General features: G+C 49.9%; 1 protein-coding gene across 4 annotated transcripts in view; it reads left to right on the forward strand.

Annotated features, from left to right (window-relative positions):
- Positions 1-4,950, forward strand: part of Fbxo42 (F-box protein 42) — a 91,202-nt gene extending 86,252 nt beyond the window's left edge. For all 4 annotated transcript variants that reach the window (XM_046468502.2, XM_046468505.2, XM_046468503.2 and 1 more), the window contains one exon: positions 208-4,950. In XM_046468502.2, the coding sequence (XP_046324458.1) occupies positions 208-1,323 (1,116 nt within the window). In that variant the 3' untranslated portion in view covers positions 1,324-4,950. The remainder of the gene's footprint in view (positions 1-207) is intronic.
- The last annotated feature ends 8,667 nt before the right edge of the window (positions 4,951-13,617 follow it).

The following is a 13,617-nucleotide window of genomic DNA, read 5'->3' on the forward strand; positions in this document are numbered from 1 at the left end:
GTGTCACACCAGGGCCACAGTTGCTGCTGCATCTGCCTTTCTGTCCTAGAGAGCAGTCTGCATCATTTGTATCTCTAGATCATTTCCCTTCCATATCTCAAGGCTACAGAATGCCTGGTGAGTTCCAGATGCCTGTGTTTAAATGTTTGGTGGTTGAATGATGAGAATTATGGAAGAGTCTGTGAGCACAGGTCCTTTGTCTTCCAGGTGGGACAGTGCGTGGTGGTCTTCAGCCAGGCTCCTAGTGGGAGAGCCCCCCTCAGCCCCAGTTTGAACTCTCGTCCATCACCTATTAGTGCCACTCCTCCAGCCCTGGTCCCCGAAACCCGAGAGTACCGCTCCCAGTCTCCAGTAAGGAGTATGGATGAAGCGCCATGTGTTAACGGCCGCTGGGGAACGCTGAGGCCCAGGGCTCAGAGGCAGACTCCCTCAGGTTCCCGGGAAGGGAGCCTCTCCCCAGCCAGAGGAGATGGCTCTCCCATCCTCAATGGCGGGAGTTTATCTCCAGGAACAGCAGCTGTTGGTGGTTCTTCCTTGGACAGCCCTGTACAGGCCATATCACCAAGCACTCCGTCTGCCTCTGAAGGATATGACTTAAAAATGGGACTTTCTTTGGCCCCCCGACGAGGGTCTTTACCAGATCAAAAAGATCTGAGATTGGGGTCAATAGATCTGAATTGGGACCTGAAACCTGCTTCTGGTAGCAATCATGTGGATGGTATGGACAACAGGACGGTTACAGGGAGTGTGAGACACCCTCCAGAACAGACCAATGGTGTCCATACCCCTCCACATGTGGCCAGCGCCCTTGCAGGGGCTGTCTCCCCTGGTGCCCTGCGTCGGAGTCTGGAAGCCATCAAAGCAATGTCATCCAAGGGCCCCTCAGCCTCTGCAGCACTAAGCCCTCCTCTTGGGTCTTCTCCAGGCTCCCCTGGGAGCCAGAGCCTGAGCAGTGGAGAAACAGTGCCCATACCCCGCCCAGGGCCTGCCCAAGGAGATGGACATTCCTTACCCCCCATTGCCCGCCGCCTGGGCCACCACCCTCCACAGTCCCTCAATGTTGGCAAACCCCTGTACCAGAGTATGAACTGCAAGCCCATGCAGATGTACGTGCTGGACATCAAAGACACCAAGGAGAAGGGGCGGGTCAAATGGAAAGTGTTTAATAGCAGCTCTGTGGTCGGGCCTCCTGAAACCAGCCTGCATACAGTGGTACAAGGCAGGGGCGAACTCATCATATTCGGAGGACTCATGGACAAGAAGCAGAATGTGAAGTACTACCCAAAAACAAACGCCTTGTACTTTGTACGAGCAAAGAGATAATGTGTTCAAAACCCCTTTCCCCTCTGTGGCTTTTAATTTGGAATTTTCCAGTGTGTGAGCATTTGGACTGAGAATTGGGAAAACAGCATTACTCCCCAAAACCAAAACTCCAATTCCCAGCCTACTCATGCCAGGCTGGGATCAAATCTCCATTAAGAAAAAAATTATATATGAAAATATATATATATATATATATATATTATATAGCCAACTTTGTTTACAAAAAAGGGAGAGAGCTCCGTCCTGTTCAGATAAAATTGTTGCTGTGTTTTAGCAGAGGCTGTGCTGCCTTTTTCTACTTTGCTGTTAAATAGACCAAGAAGTTAGGGAACAGACTATCAATCGGTAATGTTCCAAAAGAAACTGAAGAGCCCCTGTAAATCTTTACGTGGCCTTCTCAGAATTAGAAAACGGAAGGGCATAGACAAGATGCAAAGGATTTCAGCCCCCGCCCCCGTGCAACAGGTGCTGGCAGGGTAAAAGTAACTTAAAGAAAACTGTCCTTCCCCTTCTCTTAAAACCGCAGAGGACCTGTGACAGCTCTGCAGAGATGCCCTGTATCTGGTTTCCTTCTGCCCTCTGACTGAGGGAAGTCCCTCAGCAGGGGATCTGTTCCACATGTGCCAGGATCATCTTGAAATAATGTTTCCAACATCTGTCTGCCTAGTGTCCATTGGTCTTTTGAGTGCTCCCTGCATGTCTCAGAAAACGTGGTATCTGATTGTGGAATTTTCTGACAATCGTATTTGGTTGCAAGTTGCCAAAAACCATATTTGTTCTCCTTTTCCTCCTTTAGAATCAGTCCTCCTTGCTGCCTTACCCTGTTTATAGGCTGCTTTATTCCCTATTTTGTTTGTTTGCATATGGATTTTTTAAAGCTCTGAAACCTTTCTCATTGTCTTTTCTTTTACAAAGCTCGGGTGCCTGGAGAAAACAGAACACTTTCCCTGGTGTTACTAGGAGGCCAGTGTCATGAAGAATCCTTAAACCCTCAAGACACTGGGTTTCCCCTGTGGGCTTCTCTTACTTCCAAAGCACATTGGGCACACCTGTCCATGTTTGTGGAATGTGAAATTTGATCCTGGAAGGGAATCCTCACAATAGTTCCTTCCAGAAATGTTTTTTCCCCCTGTGACATGTCATCTGCCTGGCGACTGGGTTGAGCGTCGTGTTCTTGACCTTTGTGACACATGGCTGACCTGGGGAGCAGATCCATCCTCTTATTCATGCATCACCCAAGCAGGGCTTGGACTTAGACTTTGCTTCATTTCTGAGATAAGGTGCACCCTAGTAGCACATTTTTTTGTTAAAACAGAAAGTTGCAGGTCACTAGTCTAAACCAAGGCCTGGACATAGGAGATGTCAAAGTAAGTTTATTTCAAGTGGCACCATTAAAATATGGATTTTTGGCAATTTATCCTCAGTGGATAAAGGACTTTAATTTTGTCCTTAGGGCCTAAATTTTAAAACATGTTTCTCACCCCCACGCTCGTTTTCTTGTTAGCATTTCCCAAGCACAGACCAGGGCTGCAGCTGGCCCTGAGTCCTGGCTCTTAGCCAGTGCTTAGCCGTCTGATAAGTGTTTTCTCCGGTTACATCATGATGAACCCTTCCCTTAGCCATTTGCTCTGCCTTCGTGGTCTTTGTGGGACAGGCCCCTTGGTGCCAAGCCCAGCAAAGGCCCTTTCATAGGGAGAGGTATGTGTTCCAGAAACTGCTGTACGTGCTCCCTCAGATGAGGAAATGACCATGTGCCTACTTCCTGCAGTATCCCACTACTCCAAGCCACGTACTCGGCTTTCCAACTCCCCCGCTCTGCAGCTGTGGCCAGTCCCTCCCTGGCCAAGACCATCTAATCATGTGGGGTCTTGATTCACAAAGCGAAGCCAGCCCAGAAGATCAGCAATTTCTGCATTGCTGCTGCTATTGCTGCTGCTGAACCTTGGTCATGGCATTGTGTTTGTGCATGGACAGTGCCTCCAAACTTAGTCCTACTTCGATATCAACTACTCGGAAGCCTGAAAATTCAGAATCTCCACTTTGTAATCTTTCCCTTTGTCCTGTGGCCTTCTTAACCTAGCTGTAAGCTGTTGGTTCCTTCTACTTTCCCCAAGTAGCAGGCAGCAGAAATGCTGGTCCTCTTAGAAAATAACCCAGTTGCTCTGAACTCCATGGCACCCCAGTGTTACCCACGCTGCTGGGAACCAGACTGTCCGTTTACAGCCCTGAGAGAAAAATCTGCCTCATCCGCACCCAGTGGCTCCTGGGCACTGAGGGCCTTTGCTGTGGGAAGGTGACTCAGCACAGTCAAGGTGATGGTCTCCTCAGCCCTGGCAAGGCCACACGCACAGTGAGACTTCAGGTGTCTCGGCTGAGGTGAGTGTGCCCACAGTGTCCTCAGATCAGATTTGACCACGACTCCGTTTCGATGGTGATAACAATTTTGTCTTAAAATTGACTGAAAGAAAGGAGACAAAATACTTTTTTTAAACCCTCAGGAGCACCTAGCAAATATTTAACAGTATTTAAGTATTTAAAATACATCTTGTTTCTACTTGAAGCTTTAACCCTTCCATTCCTGCAAGTGTGCCTTTGAGAGCCCCAGGTGATAACTGTCTTCACCCGTCACCACATTGACCTCATGTAGGAATTTTAGTCTCTTCTACCTTCTTGAACAGAGCTTCCTGTTCTCATCCCACATCGTGCAGCGGAGAGCGTTTTGTGTTGTCCCAATTTCCACCCTTCCTCCACACTTGGATGGTGGACTCTTCAACCCTGCCCTGCCCCCATATTTGGGAGCACCAATTAGGTGTCAAAAGAAGTTTAAATTTTGTTTTTAAGGCAATACTGGGCTTACTCTCCTCCTACCCTCTGTGGGTTTGATTTTAATGTTTGAGTTGCATAGCAAGAGCTGAAACCATGAACTGTGTGGGAACTGTGTTGTAACTCTAAAGAAGAGGAGGAAGAAAGAAATCCATATGAGATGCTTGACTTTGAGGACAGAAAGCCACTGGCCTACGGAGAGCAAGGGGACATCCCCTTCCTTCACCTTGTCTTTCTGGATTTTCTTCTGCTTCGCTTGCTTCCTTCCCTTTCAAAGTGATGTACCTGGTTGGTTTGTCTGTCCGTCCTTGTCCTTGTGGTGGTCCTGGCATGGTGATGTGCTCTGCTTTGCATTATCTATGGTCTCACCAGCGCACAAGTCAGTGGGGAGGATCTGAACGTGCCCGGGGGCCAGGAAGCCTATGCTCGGGCAGCCTCCCTGGAACTGCAGAAGGCATGTTCTGCATGTCACCAGTGTGTGGCTCCCTCTCACCCTGTTCATCGTGAACGTGAGCAGACCTTAGTGTTGGCTCTGTGTACTCTCTCCCTGCTCTGCTCCCCTCCCACCAACCAGGGTTCATGTCAGTGCACCCATCGTGCCTGGCGAAGCTGGTGCTGTGAGTGATGTTTCCCATACGACTCAGGGCTGCCAGGTGGCTCCCCCTGAGACAGTCATTTTAGGCACATAACAGTGTAGGAATGAAATGGATTTCATGGATATTTAAATCTGTCAGTTTCATTTTTTGTTAATGTTTCCCCCAATGACTTTTTAGCAATTTAACAAATAAAACAAAATGGACAGAATTGTCATAACTGTTTTTTTGTTAGGTACAGAAAAGAAAAAGTGCTGTGCTGGGAAGCATTTGGGATTGGAGGTTGATGTTAGAAGCAAAGTCATTGGCAAGGTGCTCTGTGTCCTCTAGGAGAGCTGTGTTCCTTGTCCCTTTCCTGGAACAACTGTTTGATAAGCCACTGTCTCCTGAGGGCTTGGTGTTGCAGAGCCTCTGTCCTGCTCTACAGGGAGACCCAAGGTGTGCTATGAGCTTGGAGTGGTGGCCCCAGGGCCAGGACAGCATCTGCATTGGCCTCCTAAGCAAGGCACAGAACCCAGGGTCTTGAAGCAGTACAGCAAAGGTGGTTGGGAACACAGGCCAGACGGCCGGCCTAGAGGTCTTTGTTTTAATCCTGCCTCCCCTATTTACGACTTAACCTGGGGTATGTGTTTCCTTGCCTGTAAACAAAGTTTCTTCTTCCCTACAGGGTCATGAGGGTCAAGTGAAGCTGCACATGAAATGAAATAGCATAGTGCCTGGTCATAGTAAGTGGCGTCCACTGCCTGCCCAGGCCCCCAGCCAGGTGTTCTGCTTTTCTGCATATTAAGGGGCCAGAGGCCATGCTCATTGGGTATAAATGGTAGGACCTGGCTAGGGCAAGAGGGAGGCAGTGCCAGAACCACTGGCCTGAGTCCCTCTCCTGAGCCAGGTCGTCCACCCAAAGCCTCACATCACCCCTCCCCTGGAACCTGAGTAAGGTCCCTAGAAACTGGGCCTGGAGCACCCCCAGGTTCAGGCAGGACAAGAGGCATCACCTTGAAACCCAGCAGGCTGATGGGCTCCCCCTTCCCTGCCTTCTCACCTCCCAGGGGCAGGGCCAGTGTTCCCAGCTGAGTCCTGCCTCTGTCAGTGGCCATCACTACCCTTCATCCTTCAGAACGCCAGGGACAGAGCAGGTCGTTGTGCTCATGGATGCTTCAAGAAGCGACAGCCTTGCCACTTCCTGAGGTTGTCAAGCAGAGGTTCGTCACTTTAATGGGAGACATAGCTGACATGCATCAGAGCAAGAGGAGCCTACGTGTCCCCTCAACTCTTGATGAGGCTCTGTGGACTCAAAGGGCACATAGAAGGGAGACAGCAGGCTAGGGACCAGGACAGACCTAGATTCAAAAAGAGCTATTTAAGCTGGGCAAGTCATCCCACTTTGAGTCTCAATGGCAGTGATGATGCCATCTAGCAGTTCTGCTGGAACCAGCCAAAACTTGTCAATCCACTGAATGGGTGTGAGTCCCTGGAAGGCCACCTGGGGGCACCCTGTGAGAGGCATCCAGTGGGCCTTGGTGAGCTGTCAGGCGGTGGAGAAGCAAAGGAAAAAATGGCTAGCCTTCTCCTTCCCTCCCTCCCCCTGCTGGGAAAGCTTGGGTGGCACCCCCTCCCTGGTCTCTGCCTCCTCCTGATCACCATCCCGACGCTGGCCCTCTCCCTTCTTTGCCCCAGCCCCCAGCTGTGGGAAAGTTGGTGTTGTCTCCACAAGGCTGGGCTCCAGGCCCAGACCCTGTCAGCATGCACAAAGCCAAGCTAATGTCTTAAGTAAATGCCGAGTGTGTCATGCCCCTCTAGGGAGCCTGTCTGCCCACCCACCACAGGCAAGAGGAGGGCTGCTCCCCGAGCCATGGGAGCTTGAGGTGGGAGGAAGATGGCTGTGGCCCACTGGGAAGGCCAGGAAAGTCTGGAACTGACCCAGGGACCACTGTTCTCAGCAAACATTCCCAGAGCATCCGTTGATCCCTGCTAACCTGTGGCAGGGCAGGTGAAGCTGGAGCCTCTCTGGGCATCCCAGGTGGGTGGGATCTAAGCCTCACCCTGCAGGGAGCAGTCCAGGCCTCCACAGGACAGACAGACTGCCTGTGTTCCCGGCAGAATGCAAAAGGGCTGTAGGAGGCCTGGCATGCCCAGAGTAGCCAGTGGTAGGGACTGAGGAAAATGTAGAGTGACCTGTGTAGATTTGATGGACAGAGATCACCCCTTGATGGAACAGAGAGTAAAGCTCGTGAGCAGAGTCCTCAGTGGAAGGAGAGAACACTTCTTACAAAGAACTACACAGGTGGGCCCAGTGGAGTGTCTCCCTTCACCAGGAGGCCCCGCCAGAGAAGGCACCTGAAGAGAGGGAGCTCGGAGGCAGCTATGCTTCCCTGGCATTTGCTCAGGCCTCGACAACAGGGAACATTACTCCCAGGGCTGGAAGAGGAGAAAATGGGGGCGGGGGGGAAACTTGGAGAATGTTGAAATTGTCAAGAATCAAAAATAGCTGAACATGGGCTGGGGCTGTAGCTCAGTGGTGGAGCGCTTGCCTCACATGCGTGAGGCCCTGGGTTTGGTCTCTGGCACCACATCAAAATAAATAAAAATAAAGATATTGTGTCCATCTATAACTAAAATATATATATATATATATATATATATATATATATATATATATATATATTTTTTTTTTTTTTTTTTAAATAGCTGAACTTGAGTTTACCAGGAAGTCACTGAATTAAAATGTCTGCATCAGAGAGGTTAGAAGCTCAGAGACAGAATAAATGGAGTCAGAGGAAATAAAGTTTTGTGGGGGTTTTTGTTTGATTTTGGGGGGAGAATACCAGGGATTGAACTGGGGCACTTAACCACTGAGCCACACCCCCAGCCCTTTTTATTTTTTAGTCTGAGACTGGGTCTTGCTAAGTTGCTTAGGGCCTCACTAAGTTGCTGAGGCTTATTTTGAACTTTCACTCCTCCTGCCTCGGCTCCTGAGCTACTGGGATTACAGGCATGTGCCATTACACCCAGCCTTGATTTGATTTTTTTGAGACAGGGTCTCACTAAGTTGCCTAAGCTGGCCTTGAACTTGATAGCCTCCTGCCTCAGACTCCCAAGTAGCAGAGGTTGTTGGTGTGTGCCACCACACCAGCTGTTTTTTTGCTTTTAAGGGACTGGGTATCATGGATATGGTGGCATACCTCTTAACCCCAGCTACTCAGGAGGCTTAAGCAGGAGGATTGAAAGTTCAAGGCCAGCCTTAGCAACTTAGGCCCTAAATCCTAAGCAATTTAGCAAGATCCTGTCTCAAAATAAAAAAAGAAAGAAAGAAAAAAGGCTAGGGTTGTGGCTCAGTGGTCAAGTACCCCTGGGTTCGATTCCCGGTAACGAAACAACAAAAAAAAGGGTTCTTAGGATCAAATGTAGGACCTTGACATGCTACACATACCCTCTACCCCTGAGCTACACATGTGACCCCGAGTTCTGTGTCTTAAACATCTGTGCTCTTGCTTGGTTAGAAGGAGAAAGAGCAGCTGGCCTGCCTGGAACACAGATGAGAGGGACCTGGACACATGCCAGAGGAGGCAGGGCGGGTTCCACTTAGGGAGCAGCCTGCGCAAATGCAGAGCTCTGAGGCTCCGTCAGGCCCTTCTGGAACCTTAAGGTCACTGTGACTGGAGAGGACAGGGCAGAACTGGAGGACGGACTAGAGAAGGGTGAACTGAAGAGTAGAGCCCAGGAAGAAGTATCCAGAGTGGGGCAGCGGCAACAAGGAGAGGACCTCATCAGAAAATGGAGCCAGGCGTGGTGGTGCACACCTGTAACCCCAGCAGCTTGGGAGGCTGAGACAGAAGAATCACGAGTTCAAAGCCAGCCTCAGGGGGCTGGGGATGTGGCTCAAGCGGTATCGCGCTCGCCTAGCATGCGCGGGGCGCTGGGTTCGATCCTCAGCACCACATAAAATGAAAAATAAAGATGTGTCCGCCAAAAACTGAAAAATAAATATTAAAAAAAATTCTCTCTCCTCTCTAAAAAAAAACAAAAAACAAAGCCAGCCTCAGTATGGCGAGGCGCTAAGCAAGTCAGTGAGACCCTCCCTGTCTCTATATAAAAGGCAAATAGGGTTAGGGATGTGGTCATGTGCCCCTGAGTTCAATTCCTGGTACAAAAAAAAAAAATGTATTGGGTGGCCTGGAGCTGTGGCTCAGTGGTGGAGGAGCCTTGCCTACATGCATGAGGTTCCAAGTTCCATCCCAGACACTAGGAAAAAAAAAAAAGCAGGAGGTACCTCTCAGCCTCTGGTGAGTGATTGGAGCTAGGGGTGGAGGGGGAAAGGTCTGGCCAGGATTCATCACTGCATTCAACAAATACGAAGTCCCATGGGGGTAGGGGAGAGGGACAGGTGTGGGTAACGAGCTGAGAGCATCATCCCAGATGTAAATGGGCAGGATCGGGCTCATCCCATGAAGGGCTTGGCTGTATTTCCGCTGAGTCCTGAATGTAAAAAGCCAGTCGTGGGAAATCTGGAAGAGTGTTCCACGCAGAGGGAGCACAGGAACAAAGGTCTGAGCTGGGTATGAACTTGACACACTGAAGAAGGAGAGGAAAACCCAGTCTAGCTGAGTGTATGAGTGAAGCGACAGTGGGCAGATGGGCCCTGTAGGGGTTTTGTGTTTTGCAGCACTGGGGACTGACCCCAGGGATGTTCTACCACTGAGCTATATTCCCAACCCTTTTTATTTTTGAGACGGTGTCTTGTTAAAATTGCTGAAGCTGGTCTTGAATTTGCAATCCTCCTGCCTCTGCCTCCCAACTGACTGGGATTACACAATGCCCAGCCATTAGAGGGTTTTAAGCCAGAGAGCAACACATGGTACTGCTGAGGACATTGACCTCAGGCTTCTCTCGGTCTTCAGCTCAGCTGGCTCTGGGCATCAGTCCCTCATCACTAGGCATCACTGCCAGGGGCCCTGACTCTGGACCAGCTTTGGTATCTGGCTACTTCATCTCAGCTACTTTCCAGTTCCTCTGCCTCTCCTGGGTCTGAACTCATGGCTGTCATTGCCCGGGTGGCATCCAGGCCTCTAGTCTGTCCACCTGTCTGAGGGATCTCATTTCCACACCCATTGCTTCAAGTTGATCTGCCTCCCTGTGCTGATTGTGCTGAACTCTGCCCAGGCCGCTCACCTGCATCCTAAGCCCCCCCCCCCCACCTGCTGTGTCCTCTCCAGGGAGTCCCCACCAGGCCCTAGCACCCCAGGAATTCCTCCTCTGCCCTCCTAGTTAGGAGCATCACCAGCAGCCCAGTCACCTGGGAATCATCCAGTGTAAGGTGATCTGAGGACTGGGTTTGCCACAGACTTGGCAACAAGGTTGATGCCCTTGACCTGACTGACTGGCTGGGGCTTCAGCCTGGAGAATGGCTCAAAGGTGGTAGACTTGGTGGAAGGACCACGTAGAAGACGGAGCAAAAAGTATGCCCCATTCCAGGCCACGGTGAAGGTGGGGGACAGGTGTTATTCTGGGTGCAAGGAGAAGCTAGGAGAAGGTTTTAAGCCTGGGGTCCTATTGGCTCCCCCTCAGGGTCCCTAGGCAGGGCTGCCCATGCCTCGATCTCACCCACCCTCCCCCAGCCTGTGTACGTGTGTGTGCGCGTCCACCTGAGCTTCCATCCACTCTGTCCGGCTGGTGACTGTGTCCCTGCTCTGAGGAACTGAACATGATTGAACCATGAAGAATGCATGCATTAATCAGAGTGCTCGGGGCTAGGGTTGTGGCTCAAACGGTAGTGCGCTTTCCTAGCATGCGTGAGGCAATGGGTTCGATTCTCAGCACCACATAAAAATAAAATAAAGACATTGTGTCCACCTAAAACTAAAAAATAAATATTAAAAAAAAATAAAAAATCAGAGGGCTCTACCCTGGAAGGGACCTTAGGTCCACCTGTTTCACCAGAGGCCCTAAAAGGAGAAGCACCTTGCCTGCAAAGCCACTCTAATGGAAGGGCAGTGGAACCTACTGGACCACAAGGGTCCCAGCCAGTCAGTAGCTCCATGTTCCCAGCTGCAGAATTTACCCACATGAGATCTGTGGGCCTTATCATAGACTGAAGTGTGCACCGCAAAATCCATATATTGAAGCCCTAATCCCACTGGGACTGTATTGGAGATAGGGTTTTTGTTTGTTTGTTTGTTTTTAAGTATTGGGGGTTACCCCCAGGGTTGCTTTACCACTGAACCATAGCCCATGCCCAGCCTTTTTGTTTTTTATTGAGACAGGGATTAAGTTGCTGAAAGTCTTGCTAAATTACCGAGGCTGCCCTCACACTTGGGTCCTCCTGCCTCAGCCTACCAAGTCATTGGGATAACAGTGGTATGCCAGTACAGGGGGACAGGGGGTCACCGGGGATTACACTCAGGGGCACTCAACCACTGAGCCACAGCCCTAGCCCTATTTTGTGTTTTATTTAGAGACAGGGTCTCATTGAGTTACTGAGCACCTCGCTAAATTGCTGAGGCTGGCTTTGAACTCTCGATCCTCCTGCCTCAGCCTCCCAAGCCGCTGGGATTACAGGTGTATGCCACGGCGTCTGGCCTTGGAGATAGATCTTTCGAAGAGGTTGTTATAGCCAGGTATGGAGGCACAGGTCTGTAATCCCAGCCACTCAGGAGGATGAGGTAGAAGGATCAAAAGTTTTAAGGTTGGCCTGGGTTCGATCCTCAGCACCACATACAAAGATGTTGTGTCTGCCGAAAACTAAAAAATAAATAAATAAATGTTAAAAATTCTCTCTCTCTCTCTTTCAAAAAAAAATCTTAAAAAAAAAAATAAAAGGGCTGGGGATGAAGTTCAGTGGTAGAGCCCCCTTAGGTTCAACTGCAAATTTTTTAAAAAAGAGAGGTAATTAAGCTTAAATGAGATCATAACTGTGCCCTAATCCAAAAGGACTGGTGATCTTAGAAGAAAAGGAAGAAACACCAGGAGGGTGAACCCAAAGAGGAGGTCCTGTGAGGACATGGAGAGGGGGTGCCTCACCAGAAACCAACCCCTGCTCTTAGATTTCCAGTCTCCAGAACTGTGAGAAGATGAATTCTGTTATTGAATCGTCCAGTCTTTGGCACAGCAGTCCAAGCTAATCAGATCCCAGTTTCAGAACTGCCAGTGCTCTTGTTTAAGGTGCAGACTCTCAGACATCGCTCCCTCTCAAGAAGCACCTCTCAGGGTCGGAGGCCGAGAGTCCCGGGGTCCACATTTATCAGCTCTGCAGGCTTCAAGCGTCCATAAGCTCACTGTGGGGCAGTGAAGACCGAAGCCCTAGCCTCTGGCCACCAGTTCCTCTGACCACCAGCCTCCCTCTGTGCGCAAGAGAATGTGACGGCTGCCGGGTGACAAGCTCACTGTCAGGTTGCTTTGTTTTCTCACACCTTCACTGGGCTCCCCAAGCCAAGCCAGGGCAGAGCTGGACGTGAAGCCTGGATACCCAAAGACAGTTCATATCTGAGCCCCACCATGGGGCACGCCCAGCCTGTGAAGAGAGCCACACTGCTGTGGGCAGCCTGACTGTGGGCAGATGCACGAAGAGCTGCAGGAAGGGAACCATCTGACCCAGTCAAGTAGGCAAAGAATCCTGTGGGAATCCTGTCGGGATGGTGCCTGGCTGCAGTGTAAGCAAGTTGAAGGAGCACCCTGTCTGACGCATCTTCCGTTCCTACCCACACCCCAGACATAATGGTCTCACTCACTTGTGGATTTGTGGCCTCTGGCTGCATTTAGCTTCACTAAGACAGCCTTCCTCATGGCTGGGGGCGAAGATTTTAAAACACAAAACCCACTCTGGCAGAATAGACATGTACTTTATAGAGTCAGGTACCAATGGGTTCTGAGACAAGTTTTTCCACTGACTAGCTGTGTGGTGTGACCTCACAAAAGTCATGTTATGTCTCTATTTCTTCATTGGTAAAAGAGGGATGATGCTATTATTTACACTAAATGTAATGTTTATAGAATTAAGTGAAGTCATCTCTGCTAAGTCCCACTGCCTGGCCTTAGCTCATTTCTTACAAAGTAAGGTCCCTTAAAGTCCTCGCCTGACTTGAAGACGTTGCAGAAAGGTAGTGGTAAAAATTAAATGTAGTAGATACCTCTCAGTAGGGGCCCACCTGCACCCTTTCAACTCAGGAGTGTTTACTGAGCACCCACTTTCTGGATAGCAGGTGGAGTGGCCACGATTGGACCACAGACGCAGGGCTGAAAAGTCGGCTGCAAACAAAACTATACATATATAGTTTTGTTTTATATATATATATATATATATATATATATATATATATATATATGAATCAACATCTAAAAAAAAGAAAGAAAGAAAAGTCTGCTGCAGGAGGCCAGGACTGCTTGTTCCCCTGTCTATTCTCAGCACCTAGAACGCAGGACACAAGGTAGATGCTCTTTTTTTTTTTAATGAAAAGAATGAATCAAACAATAGATGAACAAATGACCATCCAGAGGCCTCTGGCTCATTTTTAAGACCTCCTGCAATTCCCTTGAACTCTCCGAGCTTCTGTTCCCCGTCTGTGACGCCAGAGGTGTCTTAACTCAGGAGGCTGCTGAGCAGCAGTGTTGGAAAGAATCCTAAAAAGTAAAAAAAAAAAAAAAAAAAAAGGCACTTTATAGAACAGGAAGCTGAGACACAGCGAGGCGCGGGAGGCTCCTGGACAGAGGGGCATTTGATCAAGTTTTGGAGGGAAGACGGGCTGGGACGGAGCAGTGGCCCAGAGAAGCCATTCATTGCGCGGCGCTCGCTGCAGACTACTCTGCGGGAGGAGCGGACGCCGCCAGCCGCTCAACCCCGCCCCCTGCGTCTCCGTGGCAACGGACCCGCACATGCGCTGCAGGG

Source organism: Marmota monax, unplaced genomic scaffold (assembly GCF_021218885.2).
Source record: "Marmota monax isolate L192 unplaced genomic scaffold, Marmota_monax_Labrador192_F-V1.1 WCK01_AAM20220418_F8-fsc00008, whole genome shotgun sequence".
In the NCBI taxonomy this organism is placed as follows: domain Eukaryota; kingdom Metazoa; phylum Chordata; class Mammalia; order Rodentia; family Sciuridae; genus Marmota; species Marmota monax.